Here is a 24,711-nt window from a genome sequence, read left to right on the forward strand (position 1 = left end):
CCACACTGTGGCATTCTCCCTCTCCACCTGTCCATTTCCCCGGGGATTATAGCTCGTGGTCCGACTAGTAGCAATGCCCCTAGCCAGCAGGTACTGGCGCAGCTCGTCACTTATAAAGGAGGACCCTCTATCACTGTGGATATAGCAGGGATATCCGAACAGAGTGAAGAGCTGGCGCAGGGCTTTTATGATGGACGTGGCAGTGGTGTCGGGGCAGGGGATGGTAAAGGGGAACCGTGAGTACTCGTCGATAATGTTGAGAAAGTAGACATTGCGGTCGGTGGAGGGAAGGGGGCCCTTAAAGTCAACACTCAGTCGCTCAAAGGGGCGGGTGACCTTGATAAGTTGCGCCTTTTCAGGACGGTAGAAGTGCGGTTTGCACTTAGCGCAGACCTGGCAGTCCCTGGTCATCGTCCTGATGTCCTCAAGGGAGTACAGCAGGTTCCGGGCTTTCACGAAATGGTAAAATCGGGTGACCCCCGGGTGGCAAAGATGTGCATGGAGGGTGTATAGCTGGTTGAGCAGTGTGCTGGCGCACGCTCCCTGGGATCGGGCATCAGGGGGCTCATTGAGCCTTCCAGGCCGGTACAGGATATCATAGTTGTAGCTGGAGAGTTCTATTCTCCACCGCAAAATTTTATCATTTTTGATTTTGCCCCATTGTTGGTTGTTGAACATGAACGCAACTGAGTGCTGGTCAGTCAGCAAGGTGAACCTTTTGTCGGCAAGATAGTGCCTCCAGTGCCTAATAGCTTCCACTATGGCCTGGGCTTCTTTCTCCACTGCGGAGTGCCGAATTTCAGAGCCTTGAAAGGTACGAGAGAAGAATGCTACTGGCCTGCCTGCCTGATTGAGGGTAGCAGCAAGCGCGAAATCGGAGGCGTCACTCTCTACTTGGAAGGGAACGGTCTCGTCCACCGCATGCATCGTTGCTTCGGCAATGTCCCCTTTAATGTGGCTGAAGGCCGCGCGGGCCTCGGCAGAGAGGGGAAATGTGGTAGACTTGACCAGGGGGCGGGCCTTGACTGCGTAATGGGGGACCCATTGGGCGTAATAGGAAAAGAAGCCCAGGCACCGTCTGAGGGCTCTGAGGGTGGTGGGAAGAGAGAGTTCTAACAGTCAGGATCACGGCCAATGACCCCGTTCTCTACGACATACCCAAGGATAGTGAGTCGGGTGGTTCCGAACACGCACTTGTCCCTGTTATAAGTAATATTTTTCAGGGCTTTGGCCACTTGGAAAAATCGTTGGAGGTTGGCCTTGTGATCTGACCAGTCGTGACCACAGATGGTGATATTATCCAGATAGGGAAATGTGGCCTTCAGTTGGCACTGGTCCACCATCCGGTCCATTTCCCTCTGGAAGACGGAGACACCATTTGTGACACCGAATGGGACACGCAGGAAGTGATAGGGCCTGCCGCCCGCCTCGAAGGAAGATGGGGAGCTGGTGATAAGCGGATTTCAGATCTATTGTCGAGTACACCTTGTACTGAGCTATCTGGTTGACCATATCCGCGATGTGGGGTAGGGGGTACGCGTCAAGCTGCGTGAACCTATTGATGGTCTGGCTATAGTCCATGACCATCCTATTTTTCTGCCTGGTCTGAACCACAACCACCTGGGCCCTCCAAGGACGTGCTTGGCTCAATGATCCCCTCCCTGAGCAGCCGCTGCACCTTCGACTGAATGAAGGCCCTGTCCCCCGTGCTGTACCTCCTGCTTTTAGTTGCCACAGGTTTACAGTCGGGGGTCAGGTTGGCGAACAGTGGTGGGGGAGGGATCTTGAGGGTGGAGAGGCTGCAAGTGGAGTCGGTAGCGCAGCTGTCGGCATGGTGCTGGGTGGGATGTGTGGTTCGGTGTGTGTGTGTGGTCAGTAGCGGGGTAAATGACAAAGTCCCATAAAACTGAGGATTCCTGACAGTGAGTGGTGGGAGGGGCCCGTTATATGCCATAGTCACACTTTCGAGGTGGCTCTGGAAGTCCAGCCCCAATAGCACAGGAGCGCACAGTTGAGGCATGACCAGTAGCGCAAAGTCCCGATATTCTGTGCCCTGCACCACCAATGTCGCTACACAACCCACCCGGATGTCTGTGGAATGCGACCCAGAAGCCATGGTGACCCTCTGGCTTACCGGCCGTGTCACGAGTCCGCAGCGTTGCACCGTGTCCGGGTCAATAAAACTCTCAGTGCTGCCCGTGTCAAACAGGCAATTAGTCCTGTGCCCCTCCACCAGGATGTCCATCATTGACCTTGCAAGCTGGTGTGGGGCGCTTTGGTCGAGGGTTACGGAGGCCAGAGTTGAACCGCCATCTTGGTGCCCGGTAAGCACCGGTGGGTCGGGGGCAGGGCGAGGTGGCGCCGACAAATATGGCCACCCCCATGTCTCGCAGGAGGCGGGCAGGCAAGATGGCAGCCCCAATGCCTCGCATGAGGCGGGCAGGCAAGATGGCGGCCCCCATGCCTCACACGCAGCGCTGCCCGACCCCGCTTGTGGTTCGTGGACTTGCGACTGGCAGTGGCGTTGGTGAATTTGCTCGCGGGTGGCGGGGTCTGCAGTGTCCATGGAACCAGCGGGGGATCGCGCGGCTGGACAGCGTCAGCATTGTGCAGAGCAGCCTCCAGCGTGTCGGCTGTCTCGATCGCCGAGCGTAAGGTAAGATCGGCATTTTCCATCAGCCACTGGTGCATGTACCCTGACCTAATCCCCGTAACAAAGGCATCTTGTACCAGGAGCTCCGAATGCTGCCCCACCATCAGACCTTTGCAGTCACAAGTTCGCACGAGTGTCTGTAGGGCTCGGAGAAACTGCCCGCTCGACTCGCTGGGTCACTGTCGCCGCATCGCTAAGTGACGTGTTGCATAGACGGTGTTCACTGGCCGCAGGTACTGTCTTTTGAGGACGTCCAGTGCCCCTTGGTAGGTCGGTAGGTCCCTGATAAGGGAGAATACTTTTGGACTTACTCTAGATAGTAATATTTTGTACTTGGTGGCAGGCTCAGTCACTGGAATCTGTTCCAAGTATGATTGGAAGCAGGCAAGCCAGAGTTCAAAGGCAAGAGCTGCTTCGGAGTCTTGAGGATCAAGGTCTAATTTTTCTGGGCGTAAAATGCTTTCCATGTTTTAAAGTTCCAGCCAATAAAATTGATGCACCATCAATAACTCTCTGAGACATGAGGTGAGATATAGGCTTTTATTGGCTGGAAGAAAGAACAAGCAGCAATTGACCACCACACTACATCCTGGAGACTGAGGCCAGGGTTGTGGCTCCAATCGCCTTTATACCGGGGTCAGTGGGAGGAGCCACGGTCAGTGGGAGGGGCCACAGGAGCCATCAGCAGTGGGGGGCGCGTCCAGACAGGTATATGTAGTTCACCACATAAACATATGAATATATTTCCATCTTCGCAGTGTGACCCATCACACTGAGAGATAGGCTGGGACTCTTGCATCCAATTTTAACCAGATGGACTGAATAGGTCACCAATTGGCTCATCTTATGACATGGGGATAGAAGGTCTGAGAGTTTGGTCAATCATGGATCCTTTGTTCCTTAAATAATTTCCCCTGACTTTTCTCTATATTCTTTGATATCCAAGTGAGGCTATGCAGCACCCAAGCCAGGAACACCAGCCTCAAACACAGTTATTTCCTCCCAAATTATCAGGGAGGAAATATGTGGGTTCAATACCCCCACCCATTAGCCCATCACACCATGTTCCCCACCACCATGCTTTATCATTTCCTTATAAACAGTTTATGTCTATAAGCTAAACCTATGTATTTACACAGTACTATGCAAAAGTCTTAGGCACACATATATATAGCTAGGGTGCCTTACACTTTTGCACAGTCTCATAGTAATTTTATGTATTGCACTTTACTGTTACTACAAAAAAATAAATTTCATAACGTATGTGAGTGACGATAAACCTGATTCTGATATGGGTCTCTATTGTGGACTGACGTGGGAAGGGGATGGGTGAGGGGAAACATGGTTGGGAGAAGGGGAAGGCAGAGGGGAGGGTGCAGGAAGCACTAGAGAGACATTCTGTAATGATCAATGAATCAAATGTCCTTGCCTGGTGTATTAGGGCTGGGTGTGTCTGCACCCACACCACCTCCTACCCTGGCTCTCCTCTTCTTCGCCTATCCCACACCCCTCCTGCAATGTCCAACCTTCACCGTTCCCAAAATTCTTTGCTCCTGCCAGAGTTACAAACCTGCTCTCCAGTACACTTTGACAAGCAGAGTACTGTGCAAAAGTCTTAGGCACCTGGGTTATATATATGTGCCTAAGACTTTTGTACAGTGCTTATTCAAAACACGAGAAAATCTGCAGGTGCTGGAAATCCAAAGCAATGCACACAAAATTCTTGGAGGAAAGGAGGCCAGGTAGCTTTTATGGACAAGAGTAAACAATTGATGTTTTAGGCTGAGACTCTTCATCATAGATGCTGCCTGGCCTGCTGAATCCCTCCAGCATTCTGTGTGTGTTCCACTGTATTATGATTTTTAATTCTGTCCTTTATGCTTATTGTGTTTTTTTTTAATACTGCATTGGATCTGGGGTAACAATCATTCTGTTCTCATTTACACTTGTGCACTGATAAATGACGATAAACAATCTTGAATCTTGTATGACAATTATATCTTTGTTAGCTAAGTCATCTGCTAATTTGTTGAGGATACTTCACATTGATAGCTTGATGCTCCAGTTGATCTGTGCCACTTAGTACCTTATTACAAGTTTGGCCCAATCAAAAGAGGTGAACTAGGAGGGTGTGGGCAACTTATACAAGAGTATTACAAAGTTTCAGCTAAACATCGGACTTCGAACTTATTCTTTTTGCTACTTAGTTGAGCTTCTGTAAGCTTTGGTTATTGCCGCAGTATTTGGTAATTACGAGAGTGCAAATTCAATTCTTACCTTTTATTTGCCCTGAGAATGTTCGTTGTATATGTTACTCCTGTGTACCAATTTATTTACACCCATATTAAAATAAATCAGCTGTTACTCTCCTGACTTACAACATTTTCCTCTTCTGATTCTACAGCAACTTTTGCTTTGATATTGGCTGCTAATTTGAGTACTGTACTGTAATTTTCACTGAGCTTCTGAAACCTAATTATGTTAATGTTAGCATCAGTATAGGGACCAGTAGTGGGTCTCTGCGTTGATGCCTGAAGCTCACACTCCGAGGCTCCAAGTTGTATTTATTGTCATATGCACAAGTTTATGTATGGAGGTGCAAGAAAAACCTACTTGCAGCAGCATCAAAGCCAGGTAGCTTCACATAAACAGTATTCACAAAAATATAACTAAAACATACTTTTTACAAGAAAGAACACAATTAGAATAAAGAAAGCAAAGTCCATTTTAATGCAAAGCTGTCATAATGTTCCTAAGTTGTAGTGATCAGGATATCTACTGCCACCAAACTTATAGTTCCTTTACCCTCCACTGCTTATTTTTACCTCCTGCCCAAGATCCACAAACCTGATTGTCTCAGCTTGCTCCTGCCCCGCTGAATTGGTGTCTGCATACCTCGATTCCATTCCATCTCCCTTGGTTCAGTACCTACCCACCTACATACGCGACACTTCACATGCTTTCAATCTCCTCAACAACTTTAAATTCCCTGCTCCTGACTGCCTCATTTTCACCATGGATGTCCAGTCCCTATACACTTCTATCTGTTATCAAGAAGGCCTTAAAGCTCTCTGCTGCCTTCTCAATAAAAGACCCAACTGGTTCCCCTCCATTAGCACCCTCCTCTGTGACCCTCAAGAATTTCTGCTTTGGCTCCTCCCAAGTTCTCCAAACTCAAGGAAGAGCAATGGGCATCAGTTAAGCCTGCCTTTTTGTTGGCTACGTCGAACAGTCCATGTTCCAATCCTTCCCTGGTAATGTTCTGCAATTCTTCCTGCACTACATTAATCACTGCTATGGTGCTGCTTCATGCACCCATGCTAAGCTTGTCAATTTCATCAACTTTGTCTTTAACTTCCACCCTGCCCTTAAATTCACTTCATCAATTTCTAACACCTCTCTTCATTTTTTCAATCCCTCTGTCTCCATCTCTGGAGACAAACTGTCTACCCACATCTTTTATAAACCTACTGATTCCCAAGTCTGTCTTGACTATACCTCTTTCCACCCTGTTTCCTGTAAAAATGCTCTTCCCTTTTCTCAGTTCCTTTGTCTCCACTGCATCTAGTCACAGGATGAGGCTTTCCTTTCCAGGACATTAGAGATGCCCTCCTTCAAAGAAAGGGGTTTCTCCCTCCTCCACCATTGACGCTGCCCTCACCTGCATATCCTCCATTGCCCAGACATCTGTATTCACTCGATCTTTCCACCATCTTAACAGGGATAGTGTTCCCCTTGTGCTCACCTTCCACCCCATGAGCCTCCACATCTAACACATCATTCTCTGCAACTTCCACCATCTTCAATGGGATCCTACCACTAAACACCTCTTTGACTTCCTCACCTCCCACACTCTCCACTTTCCGCAAGCATTTCTCCCTCTGTGATTCCCTTGTCCATTTGTCCCTCCCCTTAAATCTACACCTGGCACGCAGAAATGCTACACCTCCTCCCTTACCTCCATTCAAGACACCAAACAGTCCTTCCAGGTGAGGTAACACTTCACCTGTTAATCGTTGTCTACTCTATCTGGTGCTTCTGATGCAGCCTCCTCTACATTGGTGAGACCCAACGTAAATTGGTGGACCGCTTTGTTGAGTACCTCCGCTCTATCCACCAAAAGTAGCATTTCCCAGGAGTCAACCATTTTAATTCTTATCCCCTTTCCCGTTCCGACATGTTGGCCCACACCTGCCTCTTTTGCCGTGATGCGGCCACTGTCAGGGTGGAGGAGCAACACCTCGTATGCTGTCTAGGTAGTCTCCAACCTGATGGCAGGAACATCGATTTCTCCTTCCAGTGATTTATTCTCCTCTGCTTCTATTCCACACTCCAGCTTCTTACCTTTCTGCTCACCTGCCTACCACCTCCCCCTGGTGCCCCTCCTCCTTCCCTTTCTCCCATGGTCCAGTCTCCTTTCCTATCAGATTCCTTCTTCTCCAGTCCTTTACCTTTCTCACACACCTGGCTTCATCTATTCACTAGCTAGTCCTCCTTCCTCTCCTCCACCTTTTTATCTTGGAGCCTTTCCTTTTCCCTTCCAGTCCTGAAGATTTCCTATGCATTGCCCTGGACTTGCAGCATCTGTAGAATCTCTTGATCAAGATCAGGATTCTCTCAGTTGGTTCAAAAACCAAATCAAACACTTAATCAAACCCTGTGACAGTCACAAGTAATAGTTGTTTTTGAACTCCAGTAAATTTCTAATTGGTGTCAAGATCTGCCTTAGAATTGCGGAGCTTTGATGTTAACAGAAGACTCTTGTGTGAGACATTGTAAAAGGCCCTTTGAGATCCCAGATGCAGCAAGGCTTATTGCAATCTTTCTGATGTCTATTGAAAGCCATATTGATAAACCTCCAAAGGCAGGCAAAACCATTTAACAAAAAATGGTGCTCGTGTTGAAGTATAAAAAAGGAAGAATCTCACAATGGGTTGTAAAAGAGGGTGTTTGAGGAACTACCAGCTCTCGTCACTCAGCAGCATAACTTAAGACAAAATATATATACATGATGTTTTCTAAAATGAAAATTGATAGTTTAATATTAACTTTTCCATTGTTTTTAATTGTAGCCATGAGCCGGAGAGTTGTACGTCAGAGCAAGTTTCGCCATGTCTTTGGACAGGCAATGAAAGCCGACCAGTGTTATGAAGATATACGAGTGTCCAAAGTGACTTGGGATAGCTCCTTCTGTGCAGTTAATCCCAAGTTTGTCGCCATCATTGTGGAATCTGGTGGAGGAGGTGCCTTCCTTGTCCTCCAATTGGCCAAGGTAAGTCTGGTCCAATGGTTTGATCCAATTCTCTGTCTAGTAATTGCTTAGGGGAAAGATGTATGAAATGGCATCTCACTGAAGCTTAATGGATACAAGGTGGAGAGACATGGAGAGATGTTTCCTTTAGTAGGAGAGTGTAGGATCTGTGTGCAGTCTCATAATAAAAGGATATCCTTTAAAACTGAGATCAGAAGGAATTTCTTCAGCTGGATGGTGGTAGGTCTCTGGAATTCATTGCCACAGAGGGTGATGGGGCCAGTTCATTGTGTGTAGTTAGGGCAGCGATTGATAGGTTCTTGATTGGTAATGAGATTAAGGGTTACATGGAGAAGGCAGGAGAATAGAGCTTTGACCAGCAACTAATCCGGACCTTGGAAGTTTGATAGGAGAGGATTTCATCGCCCAAGTAGGAAAAGGCAGAAGCGGGTTGAGACAGCGTAGTAGACCTTTGACCAGTGACCAGTCTGCGTTTGAGATTGATTATCAAGAGCAAATTAAAGGAAGGCAGGGGCAAGTGCAGCAGCTGTCATCTGAGTGGGCAGAGTCAGAGTGGTGATCTTGAGGCTTTAGCTCTTCGAGGCTTCAGCAAAGAGAGGCTTCAATCAGAGAAAGCAAAGGAAAGAAAAGTTCAAGGCTAAGTTTTGTTTTTCTCTTTACCTTCTTTATATCTGCTCCGGCAGGACAGTAGAGATGCCAGGCAAGAGAGCTGAGTGCTCCTCTTGCAGGATGCGGGAAGGCAGGGAGACCTCCCGTGTACTTGACGACTACAACTGCGAGAACTGCATCCAGTTGCAGCTTCTAACAATCCATGTTAAGGAGTCAGAGCCGGACCTGGATGAACTCTAAATCATTCGGGAGGCTGAAGGGGTGATATATAGAGAGGTAGTTACACACAAGATGCACGACACAGTAAACCGGGTGACAGTCAGGAAGGGGCAGGGTGTTAAGCAGCCAGTCCAGAGTACCCCTGTGGCCATCCCCCTCAACAACAGGCATACCACTTTGGATACTGTTGGGGTGGGGGCTTGACCTAACAGAGGAAAGTCACAGTGGTTGTGTCTCTGGCACTGAGTCTGGCTCTGTGACTCAAAGGGAAGGAAGGGGATTCATTAGTTAGGGGAATGGATAAGAGGTTCTGTGGGTGGGAACAAGATTCCTGGGTGGTTTGTTGCCTCCCGGGTGCCAGGGCATGGACATCTCGGGTTGCGTGCTCAGCATTCTTAAGTTGGAGGGTGACCAGCCAGAGGTCTTGGTCTATGTAAGTAGCAATGACATGGGTAGGATGAGTGGCAAGTTTCTGTAGAAGGAGTTCAGGGAGTTAGGTGTTAAATTAAAGGGGAGGAGATCCAGGCTTGTGATCTCAGGATTTCTACCCATGCCGCATGCTAGTGAGGCCAGAACTAGGAAGATTATACAGTTTAATATGTGGCGAAGGAGTTGGTGTAGGAGGGAGGTCATAAGATTTTTGGATCATTGGGCTCTCTTCCAGGGAGGGTGGGACCTGTACAGAAGGGACGGCCTTTACCTGAACTTGGAGGGGGACTAATATCCTTGTGGGAAGGTTTGTTAATACTGTGCTGTGAATTCAAACTGGAGTTGCAGGCGGTTGGGAATCAGAGTTCCAGAACAGCTAGTGGAGAGGTTGTGGAGGCAGAAGTTGGTAAGACCTCAGGCAAAGTTACGGATTAAAAGGTTGAGCATGGTGCGACTAGTGTCCTGAGCTGCGTATACTTTAATGTAAGAAGTATCATAGGAAGGCGGATGATAGCGCTGATGATGAGGCAGCTGGCTTACTAACAGAGCGGAGTGAGGAGAAGCTGTTGATTCGGGTAAAATTGCAGTCAACAAGATGAGATGCAACTTAAAAGGTGGACAGTTATGAAAAGGATGAAGACAGGACTGAAAGTATTATATTAGAATGTGCACAGTATACGGAACAAGGTAGATGAATTGGTGGCACAGGTACAAATTGCATGTGCAATGCTGTACGCATCACCAAATCATAGCTGAAAGACGATTATAGCTGGGAGATTAATGTCCAAGGGTACACATTTTATCAAAGGGACAGGCAAGATGTCTCTGTTGGTAAAATATGAAACCAAATCATTAGAAAGAGGTGACATCAGGTTAGAAGGTGTTGAATCATTGTGGATAGAGCAAAGAAATTACAGGGATAAATTCCCTGACGGGAGTTGTATACAGACCCCAAAAAGTAGTAAGGATGTGATCTACAAATTACACCAGGTACACCAGGTACAAATTACAAATTACCAAGTGTATGGGACACTGGAAAAATGTTGAATTTCCCCTTGGGGATGAATAAAGTATCTATCTATCTATCTAGAAAATACATGCCAAAAGGGCAATGTTACAATAGTCATGGGGTATTTCAATATGTAAGTAGATTGGGAAAATCATGTTGGTGCTAGATTTCAGGAAGGGGGGAATTTCTAGAGGGCCTACAAGATGGCTTTTTAGAGAAGCTCATGGTTAAGCCCACTAGATGATCAGCTATTCTGGATTGGGTGTTGTGCAATGAACTAGAATTGATTAGAGAGCTTAAGGTAAAACATTCCTTAAGGGAAAATGATCATTCTATGATTGAATTCACCCTAAAATTTGAGAAGGAGAAGCTAAAGTCAGATGTATCAGTATTACAGTGGAGTAAAGAGGAATTACAGAGGCATGAGAGTGGAGTCAGGCAGGAATTGATTGGAAAAGAATACAAGGCAGGGATGATGGCAGAGCAGCAATGGTTGGAATTTCTGAAAGCAATTTGGAAGGCACAGGATATATTCATCCCAAGGGGAAAAATATTCTAAAGGTAAGATGACACAACTGTGGCTTACAAGAGAATTTAACATCAGTGGTGGGTAAGTTAATGGAAAGTATTCTTAGAAATGGAATATATAATTATCTGGATAGACAGGGTCTGATTAGGAACGGTCAACATGGATTTGTGCATGGAAGGACATGTTTGACAAATCTTATTGAATTTTTTGAAGAGGTTACTAGGAAAGCTGATGAGAGTAAAGCAGTGAAAGACTTCAGTAAGGCCTTTGACAATATGCCACAGGGAACGTTAGTTAGGAAGGTTCAATTGTTAGGTATTAATATTGAAGTAGTAAAATGGATTCAACAGTGCCTGGATGGGAGATGCCAGAGAGCAGTGGTGGATAACAGTCAGGTTGGAGGCCGGTAACTAGTGGTGTGCCTCAGGGATCTGTACTGGGTTCTAATGTTGTTTGTCATATACGTTAATGATCTGGATGATGGGATGGTAAATTGGATTAGTAAGTATGCAGATGATACTAAGATAGGTGGTGTTGTGGATAACCAAGTAGGTTTTCAAAGCTTGCAGAGAGATTTAGGCCAGTTAGAAGAGTGGGCTGAAAGATGGCAGATGGAGTTTAATGCTGATAAGTGTGAGGTGCTACATTTTGGTAGGACTAATCAAAATAGGACATACATGGTAAATGGTAGGGCATTGAGGAATGCAGTAGAACAGAGTGATCTAGGAATAATGGTGCATAGTTCCCTGAAGGTGGAATCTCATGTGGATAGGGTGGTGAAGAAAGCTTTTGGTATGCTGGCCTTTATAAATCAGAGCATTGAGTATAGGAGTTGGGATGTAATGTTAAAATTGTACAAGGCATTGGTGAGGCCAGATTTGGAGTATTGTGTACAGTTCTGGTCACTGAATTGTAGGAAAGATGTCAACAAAATAGAGAGAGTACAGAGAAGATTTACTAGAATGTCACCTGGGTTTCAGCACCTAAGTTGCAGAGAAAGGTTGAACAAGTTAGGTCTTTATTCTTTGGAGTGTAGAAGGTTGAGGGGGGACTTGATAAAGGTATTTAAAATTTTGAGGGGGATAGATAGAGTTGACGGATAGGCTTTTTCCTTTGAGAGTAGGGGAGATTCAAACAAGAGGACATGAGTTGAGAGTTAGGGGGCAAAAGTTTAGGGGTAACACGAAGGGGAACTTCTTTACTCAGAGAGTGGTAGCTGTGTGGAACAAGCTTCCAGTAGGAGTGGTAGAGGCAGGTTCGATATTGTCACTAAAGTAAAATTGGATAGGTATATGGACAGGAAAGGAATGGAGGGTTATGGGCTGAGTGCAGGTCAGTGGGACTAGGTGAGAGTAAGCATTCGGCATGGACTAGAAGAGCTGAGATGGCCTGTTTCCATGTTGTAATTGTTATATGATTATATGGTTATAAGAGAAGTCAAAGCCAACTTAAAAGACAAACAGTGAGCAAAATGCAGCAAAGATAAATTGGAAGGTAGAGGATTGGGAAGCTTTAAAAACCTACAGAAGGCAACTAAAAAAGTCATAAAGAAGGAAAAGATTGTATACAAAGGTAAACAAGCCAAGAATATTAAAAAGGCTACCAAAAGTTTCTTCAGATGTAAAAGAGAGGCGAGACTAGATATCAGACTGTTGGAAAGTGATGTTGGAGGGATAGTAATGGGGTCAAGGAAATGACATTCGAACTGAATAAGTATTTTGCATCAGTCTTCTCTGTGGAAGGCCAGTTAGTCTGACCTCAGTGGCTGGGAAGATGTTGGAGTTGATTATTAAAGATGATGTCTCAGTGTACCTACGGGCACGTGGTAAAATAGGCTATAGTCGGCATAGTTTCCTCAAGGGAAAATCTTGTCTGACAAATCTGTTGGAATTTTTTTGAAGAAATAACAAGCAGAATATACAAAGGAGAATCGGTTGATATTATTACTTGTATTTTCAGACAGCCTTTGACTAGGCTGAGGCTGCTTAACAAGCTATAAGCCTATGGTATTACAGGAAAGATTCCAGCATGAATAAAATGTTGGTTTATTGGCAAGAGGCAAAGAGTGGGAATAAAGGGAGCCTCTTCTTTCTTGACTGCTGGTGAATAGTAGTGTTCCACAGGGGCACGTGTTGGGACCGATTCTTTTTGCGTTATATGTCAGTGATTTGGATGATGGAATTGATGGCTTTGTTGCAAAGCTTGCAGACGATATGAAGGTAGATGGACGGGCAGGTGGTTTTGAGGAAGTAGAGAGGCTACGGAAGGACTCAGATGGACTAGGAGAATGGGCAAAGAAGTGGCAAATGGAATACAGTGTCAGGAAGTGTGTGGTCATGCACTTTGGTGGAAGAAATGAAAGGGTTGACTATTTTCTAAGTGGAGAGAAAATATAAAAAACTGAGGCACAAAGGATCTTGGGAGTCTTTGTGCAGGATTCCCTAAAGGTTAATTTGCAGGTTGAGTCTGTGTTGAGGAAGGCAAATGTGATGTTAGCATTCATTTCAAAAGGACTAGAATATAAAAGCAAGGATGTAATGTTGAGACTTTACAAAGCACTGGAGTATTGTGAGCAGTTTTGAGTTGCTTATCTTAGAAAGGATGTGCTAAAACTGGAGAGGGTTCAAAGGAGGTTCACAAAATCGATTCCAGGATTGAGCGGCTTGTCAAATGAAGAACGTTTGATGGCTCTTGAACTGCATTGACTAGAATTCAGAAGAATTAAAGGTGACCCAATTGAAACCTATCAAATGGTGAAAGGCTTTGGTAGAGTAGATGTGAAGAGGATGTTTCCTACGATGGGAGAGTCTAAGGCCAGAGGATACAGCCTCAGAATAGAGGGGTGTCCTTTTAGAATGGAGGTGAGGAGAAATTTCTTTAGCCAGAGATTGGTAACTCTGTGGAATTCATTGCCACAGGCAGCTCTGCAGGCCAAGTCTTTAAGTATTTTTTAGGCAGAAGTTGATAGATTCTTGATTGGTCAGGGCATGAAGGGATATGGGGAGAAGTCAGGAGACTGGGGCTGAGACGAAAATTGGATTGGCCATGATGAAATGGCAGAGTAGACTCAATGGGCTAACTAGCCTAATTCTGCTCCTATATATAAATATAATCAGATATGGTTGAATGGTGGAGACGACTTGATGAGCCAAATGGCCTAATTCAACTCCTGTGATTTATAGTCTTGTAAAGAAGCCTTTAAAATACTTAGTTAAAACTTAAATGCTTGAAGGTCTAAATAATTTTTTTTGGAATTCTGTCTGGCATCCCTTTGCACAATGTTTCCTCTCTTCAAAGGCCAATGACTTCTGTCCAGATGATATTATTAAGAAATTATGTGTTCTTGAGTATGAACTGTTCCGTAGCGTGTTGCTGCTGTTAAGGCAAAGAATCCAGAGGCTGCAGGAGGAATGGTAAAAAATCATGTACTGTCATTTTCTGAATTCCCAGTTCTGGTGGAGACCAAACTCTCCCGCCCTCAACCCCTCATGTAGGCCTAATGTGGGAGCATGCGGTGAATTTGAACATGCATTGACAGCGTGGAGAACTTATCAAATTACTCTTTTGTGATCTTTCATGTATTAATAAATGGACCTGCAATGGTGTAATATAAAGAATTTGACCTTTCAGGATTTTAACAGAGAATTTATAACATTTAGAAGTTGAGCAAAAACAGTTGGATTTGTTTTAAGCATTGGGTCATTTTCAGAAAAAAAAGGTTTGAATTTAATCAAGGAAATTCATTGATCCTTGGGTATGAATTCAGTGGAAATAACCACACCTTTTGAAGGCTTGAAGAGTATTGGACAGGCAAAAGCTGGAATGTCTGGTCACTTCCTGCTCCTTGACGAGTTTGTAAAATGTAACATTGTGGTAAGGTAGCATCTGTGGTTGAATTATTGACCAAGTATCCTGAGAAAGCCCGTTGTTTCATGAGCACTGGTTCAAATCTCATGATGGGCAACTGACAGATTTATGTACAAATGGTGAAGTCTGGAATAAAAATAATTTCCGTGAAACTTGAAAAAGTCTCAATAATGTACCTCAATGAAGCAAATCTGTCATCCTTACCCTGTCTGAGCTGAATGAAAATGAAGACCCTTCAGCGCTGCTGCATATTTAATTTCTGAGGTTAGAGACAGTTCGAAACAGAGATCAAATGGGCGTTTATCATGCCCAGCACTGAAATCCAGAAAGTGAATATATTTAGAAAAAAATAGACTGAATGTTATTGTTAATGTGCCCAAAAGAAAGAAATTGGAGCAACAGGATGAGAATATAGGCTCTTGGAATGTAACGAAGGCATGGTAAGAGTTCATCTTCAGCAAATTACTGAGTAGATGATAGGGCTTGCCGCTGGTGTGTGGCCAAACCAGTGCTGCTAATCTGCAGCCTAGTTGATGATAATGGGATTTTATATAACCAAGTTGAATGTGCATATCTGTGAAGCGCTGGTTCATTAGGATCATCAGACACTCTGCTTTAACCAACATTTTGCTCTGTAACCTTCTGCCCTTTGCTCCAGAGGCGACGTTAACTCGGAGCTGCTTTACTCTGGGGACTATCAGCCTGGAGGAATTTTACTATCTGGTGCAAGCGCATTGAGAAGCTAAAGCTTTTTGGTTTTTATTGACCTGATTGTTAATTTTTGAAGCAGGGATTAGTTAAACAAAAATAAGAGTTTCAAACAGTGGCTGAGATGTCATGGGCCTGACTGAACAGCGAAAGGCATCCACGTTTCACCACTCCAGCTCCCTGAGGTTAAGCTGCTGCTGTTCCTTTAAGACTCAAGCTGCCGATTATTGTTTGTCATGTTCCTCTGTGGAAAGTCTGTGCTTAAAGGCCTCGTGCTGAGTGCTCAGTGCTCGATCATAGGAGTTCAATTTCTAGTACTATTGTTTCCGATTCTGCCTTTGGATTTCATTTGAGCCAATTTGTTTATTTTGAGTCCAAGTTAATTCTAGATCTCACTCTGCACTTGCGTTCACTACCGTCCATAGCTCCCTCATTACATGAGAAGTGTTAGGGGATGACAGCAGAAGCAATGGCTGTTTAATAAACCTTATGATTTTGTTTCCATGTACAACTAGTGCAGATCCCTACATATAATTTAGGGAGCTCTTGATGTGTCGGCAATGACTGCAGTTTGTGGAAATTTATTTGCAATTCAGAGTCATGGTAAGAAAAAGAACAGTCTGTATCCCAGTCCCGTCCTTCCGTTCATCACCCAGCCGTCACTGGTTTTTCTGCTTCTCATTCATTGGCACCTGGGCTGCGTTTGTGACATCGGGCGTGAGCGTCACTTTAGCGGTGGTTTTAGGAGCCTGGCAAGGCTTCCAATAGTTGCCTTGTTTTCTATCCCATTAATAGTTTCGGCTGTTTTTGCCACTTGCGGTTTCATCCATACTGCGGAAATGAAAGATTTAGTGCAAGTCACTGAGGACTGCACCTCATTATGGCGAGGCATGGTGAAATTTGGAGTTCAGGTCATACTGGACAGAAACAGGTTCTTTCCCCCACCTGGTCTTTGCCAGCCAACAAGCACCAATTTTATACTAATCCTGTTTTAATTTCCCTCAACTCCCCCCAGACATTATCACTGAACTATGGTTGTCTGATGATGATGGTGTAACCCTGCGTGGGAGAGATTTAAAGTGGGAAAAGCCATTGCACTGGGACAACTCCACTCTCTTGACCTCAGAAGTTTGAGTCCAGTGGTAAGAGTAGTCGCCCCAACCGGTTGTGGTGCATGACCGTGACTACTTCTGTGCTCTGTGATTACGTTCACTCCCCAGAAAGCATTCCAGAACTGCTTTTCTGGCCGTTGGATCTGACTGTTGATCTCATCGCCCTGTTTTTGCCGGAGTTGACTTCGCATGCCAGGGCAGGCCCCTGTCTCTGCAGGGTATGAGGCTTGCCAGCTACCCTCACCTGGTTTTGCCCGTCTGTTGAAGCAGTGTGCCAGGGTGCGGCTGCTGTCACATGCAAACTATTACTTGGAGCCACAGGTGAGAGCTGAGTGTCCAGTGGGAACTAATGGTGAGTGAACTGCCCCGGAATGAACAAGCCCCTTCACCAGAGGTGCTACCTTTCCCTGGACACTCCATATACCCTGCCGCTGATCTATACACTCCAGGCAAATAACAGTGATCTGTGAAGTCATGGAGTGCAGGCCAGAAAATGTCATTGTGACATGGAGAAAGTATCGTTATGGATGATGCTGGACTTTCTGAAGCCTGTCAGAGTACCAGGTACCAGTCTGCTCTCTGTTCAACAGTCTGGATTCATGCCTCTGTGACAAGGAGGAACAGCAATTAGGCTGCTTAGAGTGGACTGAAAGAAGATTTGAAGCTCTAGGATATTGTTATACTGATTGCTATAAATTAATTAGACTTAACTATTACAATTACATCCCAATACACCTGATTGATATCATGTATATACTTAGCTGTGAAGAACAGTTGCTTTGAACTACAGGTTCATACAGAATACTTGGAAGAGCCGTATCTTTGGGCAGTGAAACCTGTCTTGGGAAATCATGAGAGATAATTGCGATGTCTAATGTCTGACAAGCTAAAAAAATTAATTTATATTTGTGAAGCATTAAATTATCAAGAATAAGTCAGTTGGCTGTAAAGTATTTACGTTTTGTTTCAAAAACATCACAGCAGTTCTCTTCAGTCAATCATTTTTAGAATTGGCGGGGGCATGTTTTGCTTCCAGCAGAGAAATCCATGACACAATTGCAGAAGCCCAGCTGTTAATGTGATCATCCAAAGTGACATAACTCAAAATTTAAACAAGAATCACCGCTCTTTGAAAGATTTCCCAAAAATCTGGGACAAAATCAGCAGGAGAGTCAAAGTGGAAAGTATCAACATACCCTGTTGGAGCAGGTGTTACAAACAGCAGACTCTCTTTTACAGTGGCATATCCAAATATATTAGCCAAGGGGAATAAATGGAGCTATGTTTTCAAGCATTGAGCTGTATTGAGTAGATCAATCCCTCCGACAAAGTTGTCTTATGAAAGTTAAAATATTGCAACAACAGGTTGACCTGGGCTTTCAGATAAAGTGGATTGGTCACACAGTGGTGCAGTAAGCAGGGCTGTTGCTTCAATGCTCCAGTGAAACTAGGCTTGGTGCTAACTTCTGGAGCTGTCTGTGTGAAGTTGGCGTGTTCTTCCTTTGACCATGAGGGTGTCCCCTCAGGAGGAACTCCAGTTTCCTCTCACATCTTAATAGCATGTCAGTTCCAGGTTAATTGGCGACTCTATGTTCCCCTTCTGTGCAGGAATCTAAGAGTTCATTTGCTACTGCATAATCCACCACTATGTCAGATTGTGTTCTTGTTCTTTCTTGTTGCTGTCTGATCAATTTAATTTGGGGTAGGGGTTTGATGTTCTTGCAGTTTGCCGATCTGTTTTTCTGCCTGGGGAGAGGTGTTGTGATGCATTTGTTGCTATTGCAATTAAAATTTGGGGCGATGTGTAAGTTCTTTTTTGAGCATGGGCGGGGTTCAATATTTCTCTGTGAACAGCTTCCATGACTTTCTTTGTTTTGTGGCTATCTGGAGAAGATGAGTTGTGGAGTTGTATATCACATATATACTTTGATAATAAATGAACGTTTGGTGGAATCTAAGGGTTAATTTGCTAAAGTATTTTCCCCTACTGTGTTGGAGAGTGATGGAGTCTAAAGATTAATTGATAGGAATGTGGGAAGGACCTGTGTAAACAATAAGTGCTGAATTTTGGTGCAGACTCAGTGGATCTATTTCTGTTCCATATCTCTCCATCACAATTTGTATATTTCCTTTTGCGATGCTATTTCTTTTTATTTAGAGAGAGACAGCACAGAATAGACTCTTCCAGTGTAATGAGCTGTGCTGCCCAGCAACCTACCCATTTAACCCTAGCCTAATCGCAGGATAATTTACAATGACCGACTAACTTTGGACTGTGGGAGGAAACCGGAGCACCCGGGGAAAAGGTACAAATTCCTTACAGCTGGCGCTGGAATAGAACGCTGAATTCCGACGCCCCGAGCTTTAGTCACATCGTGCTTATAGCTACGCTGCTGCAGCATCCCGTTGATACTGGATGGAGTGTAATGCTGAATGACGTCTTGAGAAGAAGTGAAATGGTGGGTCTAACAGTAATTTGGATTTAACCTCTTTGCGCAAATGATCAAAATACAATTAAAAGGATACCGTCAGCAGATTCAAAAGTATACAGTGTAGATATTTAGTAGTAACTGAGGGGTATGTGAACTATAAAATCTGGAATTTTTTTACCTTCACTTGGTATACATCCCTGACAGTTTAAAAGAAACATTAACCAGAGATTAATGGCTCCCTTAAAAAAAGACAAAGATTGTTTTTTAAAAATATATAAATAAGACCATAAGACTTAGGAGCAGAATTAGGTTATTTGACCCATCAAGTCTGCTCTGCCATTCAATCATGGCTGATTATTTTATTTCCCCCTCCTCAGCCTCACTCTTCCCCATAATGTTTGATGTCATATCCAATCAAGAACCTAGCAAACTCTGCCTTAAACACACCCAATGACCTGGCCTCCACAGCTGCCTGTGGTAATAAATTCCACAAGTTTACCATCCTCTGGCTAAAGAAATTTCTCTGCACCTCTGTTTTAAATAGATGCCCCTCTATAAAAGGTGAACGTTTTCAGGATAAAATTGCTATCAAAGATGCTCACCCCAATTGTGAACATTTTTTGATTGGCCAACTGGACTGGTTTGTTTTTTTTTCAAGGAGATAGTTTAACTGGAGTATTTCAAATTTCAAGATGGTTCCTTGGTTACCATGGAACATTGACAGGATTTGGAACTGATGTGGAGTTGGCAGATGGAGGTCAACCAGGAAAAGTTAGAAGTGATTCACTTTGGAAGGTCCAATTTAAAGTCAGTATACAGGGTTATTGGCAAGATCCTTAGAGTGTGGAGGAACAAAAGGATTTTGGTATCCAGGTCCCTAGATCCCTCAAAAGACACTGCACAAGTTGATAGGATGGTTAAGATGGTATATGGTATGTTGGCTTTCATTAGTTGAAGGACTGAGTTCAGGAACTGCAAGGGTAATGTTGCAGCTCTACAAAACTCTGATTAGACCCCACCAAGAGTATTGTGCTTAGTTCTAGTCACCTCATTATAGGAAGGATGTGGAAGCTTTTGAGAGAGAGTGCAAAGGTGATTTACATGGATATGGCCTGGATTAGAGCACATGTGTTATGAGAATAGGTTGAGAGAGCTATGGATTTTCTCTTTGGAATGAAGGGGGATGAGAGGAGGCTTGATAAAAGTGTAAGAGATGATTAGAGGCATAGAGAGGGAGGACAGTCAGCACCTTTTTCCCAGAGCAGAAATGGCTAATACAAAAGGGCATACTTTAAAGGTGATTGGAGGAAAGTATCGAGGAGAATGTCAGAAGTAGGCAGATACATAAGGGACATTTAAGAGATTCTTAGATGGGTACATGGATGAAAGAAAATGGAAGGTTATGTGGGAGGGATGGGCTAGATTGATCTGCAATTAGGTTAAAAAGTCTGCACAACATTATTGGCTGAAGGGCCAGCACTGTGCTATATTGCTCTATGTTCGTTGGATGGTTTTTTGTCAAGTTAATTCTTGAAGTGAGACAAATAAATTGGGAAGTAATTTCAAGTTCCATGCCTGATGATTCAAATAGTATCTTTTCCTCCCACGCATTGAGTGCTGCTACAGACTTTGAGGCCATAAACGGGCCATAAAGTAAAGAATTGGCCATCCTTTCTGGGTAAGGATTGTGGGTGTTCATGGTCTCCTGAATCTTTATTAAGCCTTACAGAATTTGCCGTGGATTTTCTACAGAGTTCCCTTAAGATAGCCTTTGTTTACTTTCTCCACTATTTTGTTCATCTGTGATGCCAGTAATGTTACTAAAAATGAGAAAGGCAGCTGAAATCTTTCCCTCAGGAGGGAATGAGATTGATTGTCCAAAATGACTTGTTGTTCACTTACTCTACATTGTCTCCTGCTGGCTCCAACTCATACGGCCCCAGCAGGCAGTGTTGGTTGCTTGCTTGCTTATCTGAACAGAAATTGAACACTTTATTCATATTTGCTATGCATGGTTCAGCAGTGAGTAGGAAATCAATCCTAGACTGAGGAATTTAGTGGCAGAATAACTCCAATACTTATACTTCATGGCCTACATTACTTCCCATCTTGGAATGCAGCAAAAATGCCAATGTCTATTGAAAAATTAAAACCTAAACTGTTTAAACCTTTTAGCATTCCTTCATATACACTTTTGAATTAAATTTTAATTTCCTTGTGAGCCTTAAATTATTTTATGTAATTTCTCCCATGTCTGAGACAGTCTGGACTTTCATCTCTACTTTAATTAGAGATTCTTTTGGCATATCACTCACTTGATATGTCATCCCTTCTTGATTTTCTCCCTCCTAATCTTTCACATTCTCTGCTCACAAGCCACTACAAACATGATATGCCTCATTCCAATAGCCTTCTATATTATCTATTTATGAAACAAGTTTGATTTCCAAATAATTATATGATTTTTCAAAGGTGTACTGTTCTCCAAGGCAACTTTGGTCCCAAACCTGTGTCCCCTATTACTTCATGCTCCGACCTGAAAGTACCCCTGCCAAGCTGTGGGCTGTTCTCATACAGAAATGTATAGGTGCAACTCCCCCTCCCCTTCTCTCTTTCCCTGTTCTTCATTCTGGCTTCCCTCATACCCCTTATCTTCATCTCAGCTGCCCATCACCTCCCTCTTGTCCCACTCATTCCAGTTCTCCCACTGTCCACTCTCCTCTCCTATCAGATTCCTTTACCTCTTCCCCTATCAGCTCTACTTTAATCAACTTCTCCCTTCAATCCCCCCGCCCCAACACATCCACTTTCCTCCTCACCTGCATTCACCTGTCTCTTACCAACTTGAACTTCACCCCATCTTCTTATTCTGACTTCTTCCCCCTTCCTTACCAGTCCTGATGAAGAGTCTTGGCCTGAGATGTTGACTGTTTATTCTTGCTCCATAGATGCTGCCTGACCTGCTGAGTACTTCAGTATTTTGTGTGTGTTGCTCTGGATTTTCAAAAACTGCAGAATCTTGTGTTTACCATTGTTCTTTCATTAATACAGGGTCAAAATCTGAGCACTTCCGACAAAACAACAGCACAAGTACTTTACCTCAAAAGCATGGGATGGTTTGTGTGTTTGAGTAATTCCTGATGGCTGTTACGAACGGCCATCAAGTGATGGAATGATTGACCCTGGAGGAAAATTCTAAACCAGATTCAACTCTGCCTAACAATTTTTGAAAGGAATAATTAATAGGTCACTTCATGAATTAAAGTGCCACTGGGAAAGTCAAGGCACATGGCGCTTTGATTTTCATAGCACTTAACAATTGCTTTCCCCCCCCCCCCCAATGAATGACATTCCTGATATAATCCAGGAACTGATGCCCTCTTCAGTGGTAGGCCCAAGTGAATTAGTAGGTTTTAAGCATCTCTGAGCCTCAGTTCTAGATTGTTGTTGGAGTTGGAATATGGGTGGGAGGAGAAAAGAAGGGATCAAAAGGAGAAAAAATATCAAAGTTGCTTCAGGAAAATCACTGCATAAGGGTTGATTTGTGATTTTTGTGTCTTGTGATTCCCGAGCAGTAAACTTGGTTACAGCTATCTCAAATAAAAGCCCTTTAAAGTTGTTTTATTTGCCAACCATTCGTAAATAAGCATGAAAGACACAAACGCAGTGCCAGCTCCTCCAAATAGCTTCCCTCCCCCTTTAATACAAGCTTTTTCTACCCTTCACTTACAAATATACTATAAGGCTTAAAATTCTAGGAGTTTCCTGCAACTGACCTTGTCATTCAGGTTATAACGTTGCAGCGCTTAAATGTTACTCAGTTGTCCAGTTTGATTTGATCTGTGAGTGTATCCTGAGGAAGTCTTGTGCTTCATCGCTGCAAGTATCAAATGGGCACTGTAGCACAAACAGGAGAAAATCTGCAGATGCTGGAAATCCAAAGCATCACACACAAAATGCTGGAGGAACTCAGCAGGCCAGGTAGTATCTATGAAAAAGAGTAAACAGTCAAAGTTTAGGGCTGAGACCATTCTTCAGGTCCCCTGGTGAAGGGTTCAGCCTTAAACATTGACCATTTACTCTTTTCCATAGATGCTTACTGGCCTGCTGAGTTCCTCCAGCACTTTGTGTGCATATTTCCCTGGTTACTGTGACAGATAGGTAAATGAAGACTGCAATGTTAAGATTACTGCAGACAATTATGTAAAGTGTAAAATTTGAGCATGTCTGTCTTGCATCAGTTTATTGGCTCAGCGAGGATTGCTATTGTGTTGTCATGAGAAAGAAATGATCAGGTGAAATCATAGAAACATAGAAAATTTACATCCCAATGCAGGCCCTTCGGCCCACAATGCTATGCCAAACATGTATTTACTTCAGAAATTACCTAGGGTTACCCATAGCCCTCTATTTTTCTAAGCTCCGTGAACCTATCCAGGAGTCTCTTAAACGACCCTATTTATCCACCTCCACCACTGCACTGGCAGCCCATTCCACATACTCACCACTCTGCGTTAAAAAAAAAACTTACCCCTGACATCTCCTCTGTACCTACTTCCAAGCACCTTAAAACTGTGCCCTCTTGTATTAGCCATTTCAGCCCTGGAAAAAAGCTGACTATCCACACGATCAATGCCTCTCGTCATCTTATACACCTCTATCAGGTCACCTCTCATCCTCCATCGCTCTTTTATTTTGATGCCATATTTAGAGTGTGATTTGTTTCTGATGCAATCTAATGCTCTTTGTAGAAACAAACAGAATATGTACTCTGAAAATAGCAGCTCAGTATTAATGAAGGGAGAGAGTTTGTTGCATCATTCCTTATGCTGTTGGTCACTGCACTGGACTGAATTTTCTGAAGAATACAAGTCTGCAAGACTAATTTAAAAAGGCAGAAATTGTATTACTGACAGTGAATTCAAAATTTTCTGCACCTTTAAGATCAGTGATACATTGCCAATCTCATTGTATTTGGAAACTTAATAGATGTCAGAAATTACTCTCTTGAAGCAGAGCTGACCTCAATTATTGATCTGCCATTGGAGTGTAATACATCAGAAGACCCTTGCTAAGAGCAATGCATTCCCAAGTCATTCAGACTGAAATTCCAGTTCTTGCATTGATGACAGCCCAGTTGTCGGAGATCTAAGGTTAGTATCCATTCTGTTGATAAAGAAAAGGCTAAAGGTTTCACAGTTGTGTTCAGCCAGAAGTACAAATGACATGATCCATTTCAGTTTCCTCCCGAGATCCCAGCAATCACAAAAGACATACTTCAACCAATTTTATTTTCCCCTTGCATGTTAATGAAATGGCTGAGAGTACTGAAAACAGTAAAAACTCTGGGAACAGACAATATCTGAATTAAGTACTGAAGATATTCACTCCAGAATTAGGTACACCTCTGCCAGTTGGACCATTTGAACATTGCTGACTATCTAATTAATGGAGGAAATTGCCTAGGTGTGTCTGACCAGTCTATTCCCAGGCAAAGTAAAGGAAGCTGTTGTTGACAGTTGGTGCAGAGTGTACCATGAACTGCATTTACCTATTTATGCTATCTGGCAATACCTCCAAAACCAGCAACATCTGTCACCGGTGATGAGGGCAACATCATGAATAGGAAATCCATCATCTGCAGGGATTCTTCCAAGTCCTGTGCCATCTGTTTGCAAATATGTTTCTGGCTGCTCATTTCCGGGCTTAAATTCTGGAACTCCCAAACATATGGTAGTGCAGGAATACCGACAAGCATTTATTGTTGTTCTCTTATGTGTGTTGAGAACTTGATGTTGAGCTACCATCCTGAATCAGCAGAGATCCCACCAGAAAATCTGTGGTGGTTCAGGAGGGTAGCTCAGCACTGAAT

The 24,711-nt window shown here is 43.8% G+C and overlaps 1 protein-coding gene across 2 annotated transcripts in view; it reads left to right on the top strand.

The window, feature by feature from the left end:
- LOC132396024 (coronin-6-like) overlaps window positions 1–24,711 on the top strand; it is a 266,758-nt gene that overhangs the window by 63,077 nt on the left and 178,970 nt on the right. For both annotated transcript variants that reach the window (XM_059973324.1, XM_059973325.1), the window contains one exon: window positions 7,726–7,925. In XM_059973324.1, the coding sequence (XP_059829307.1) occupies window positions 7,726–7,925 (200 nt within the window). The remainder of the gene's footprint in view (window positions 1–7,725; window positions 7,926–24,711) is intronic.

Source organism: Hypanus sabinus, chromosome 6, assembly GCF_030144855.1.
Source record: "Hypanus sabinus isolate sHypSab1 chromosome 6, sHypSab1.hap1, whole genome shotgun sequence".
NCBI classification, from domain to species: Eukaryota; Metazoa; Chordata; class Chondrichthyes; order Myliobatiformes; family Dasyatidae; genus Hypanus; species Hypanus sabinus.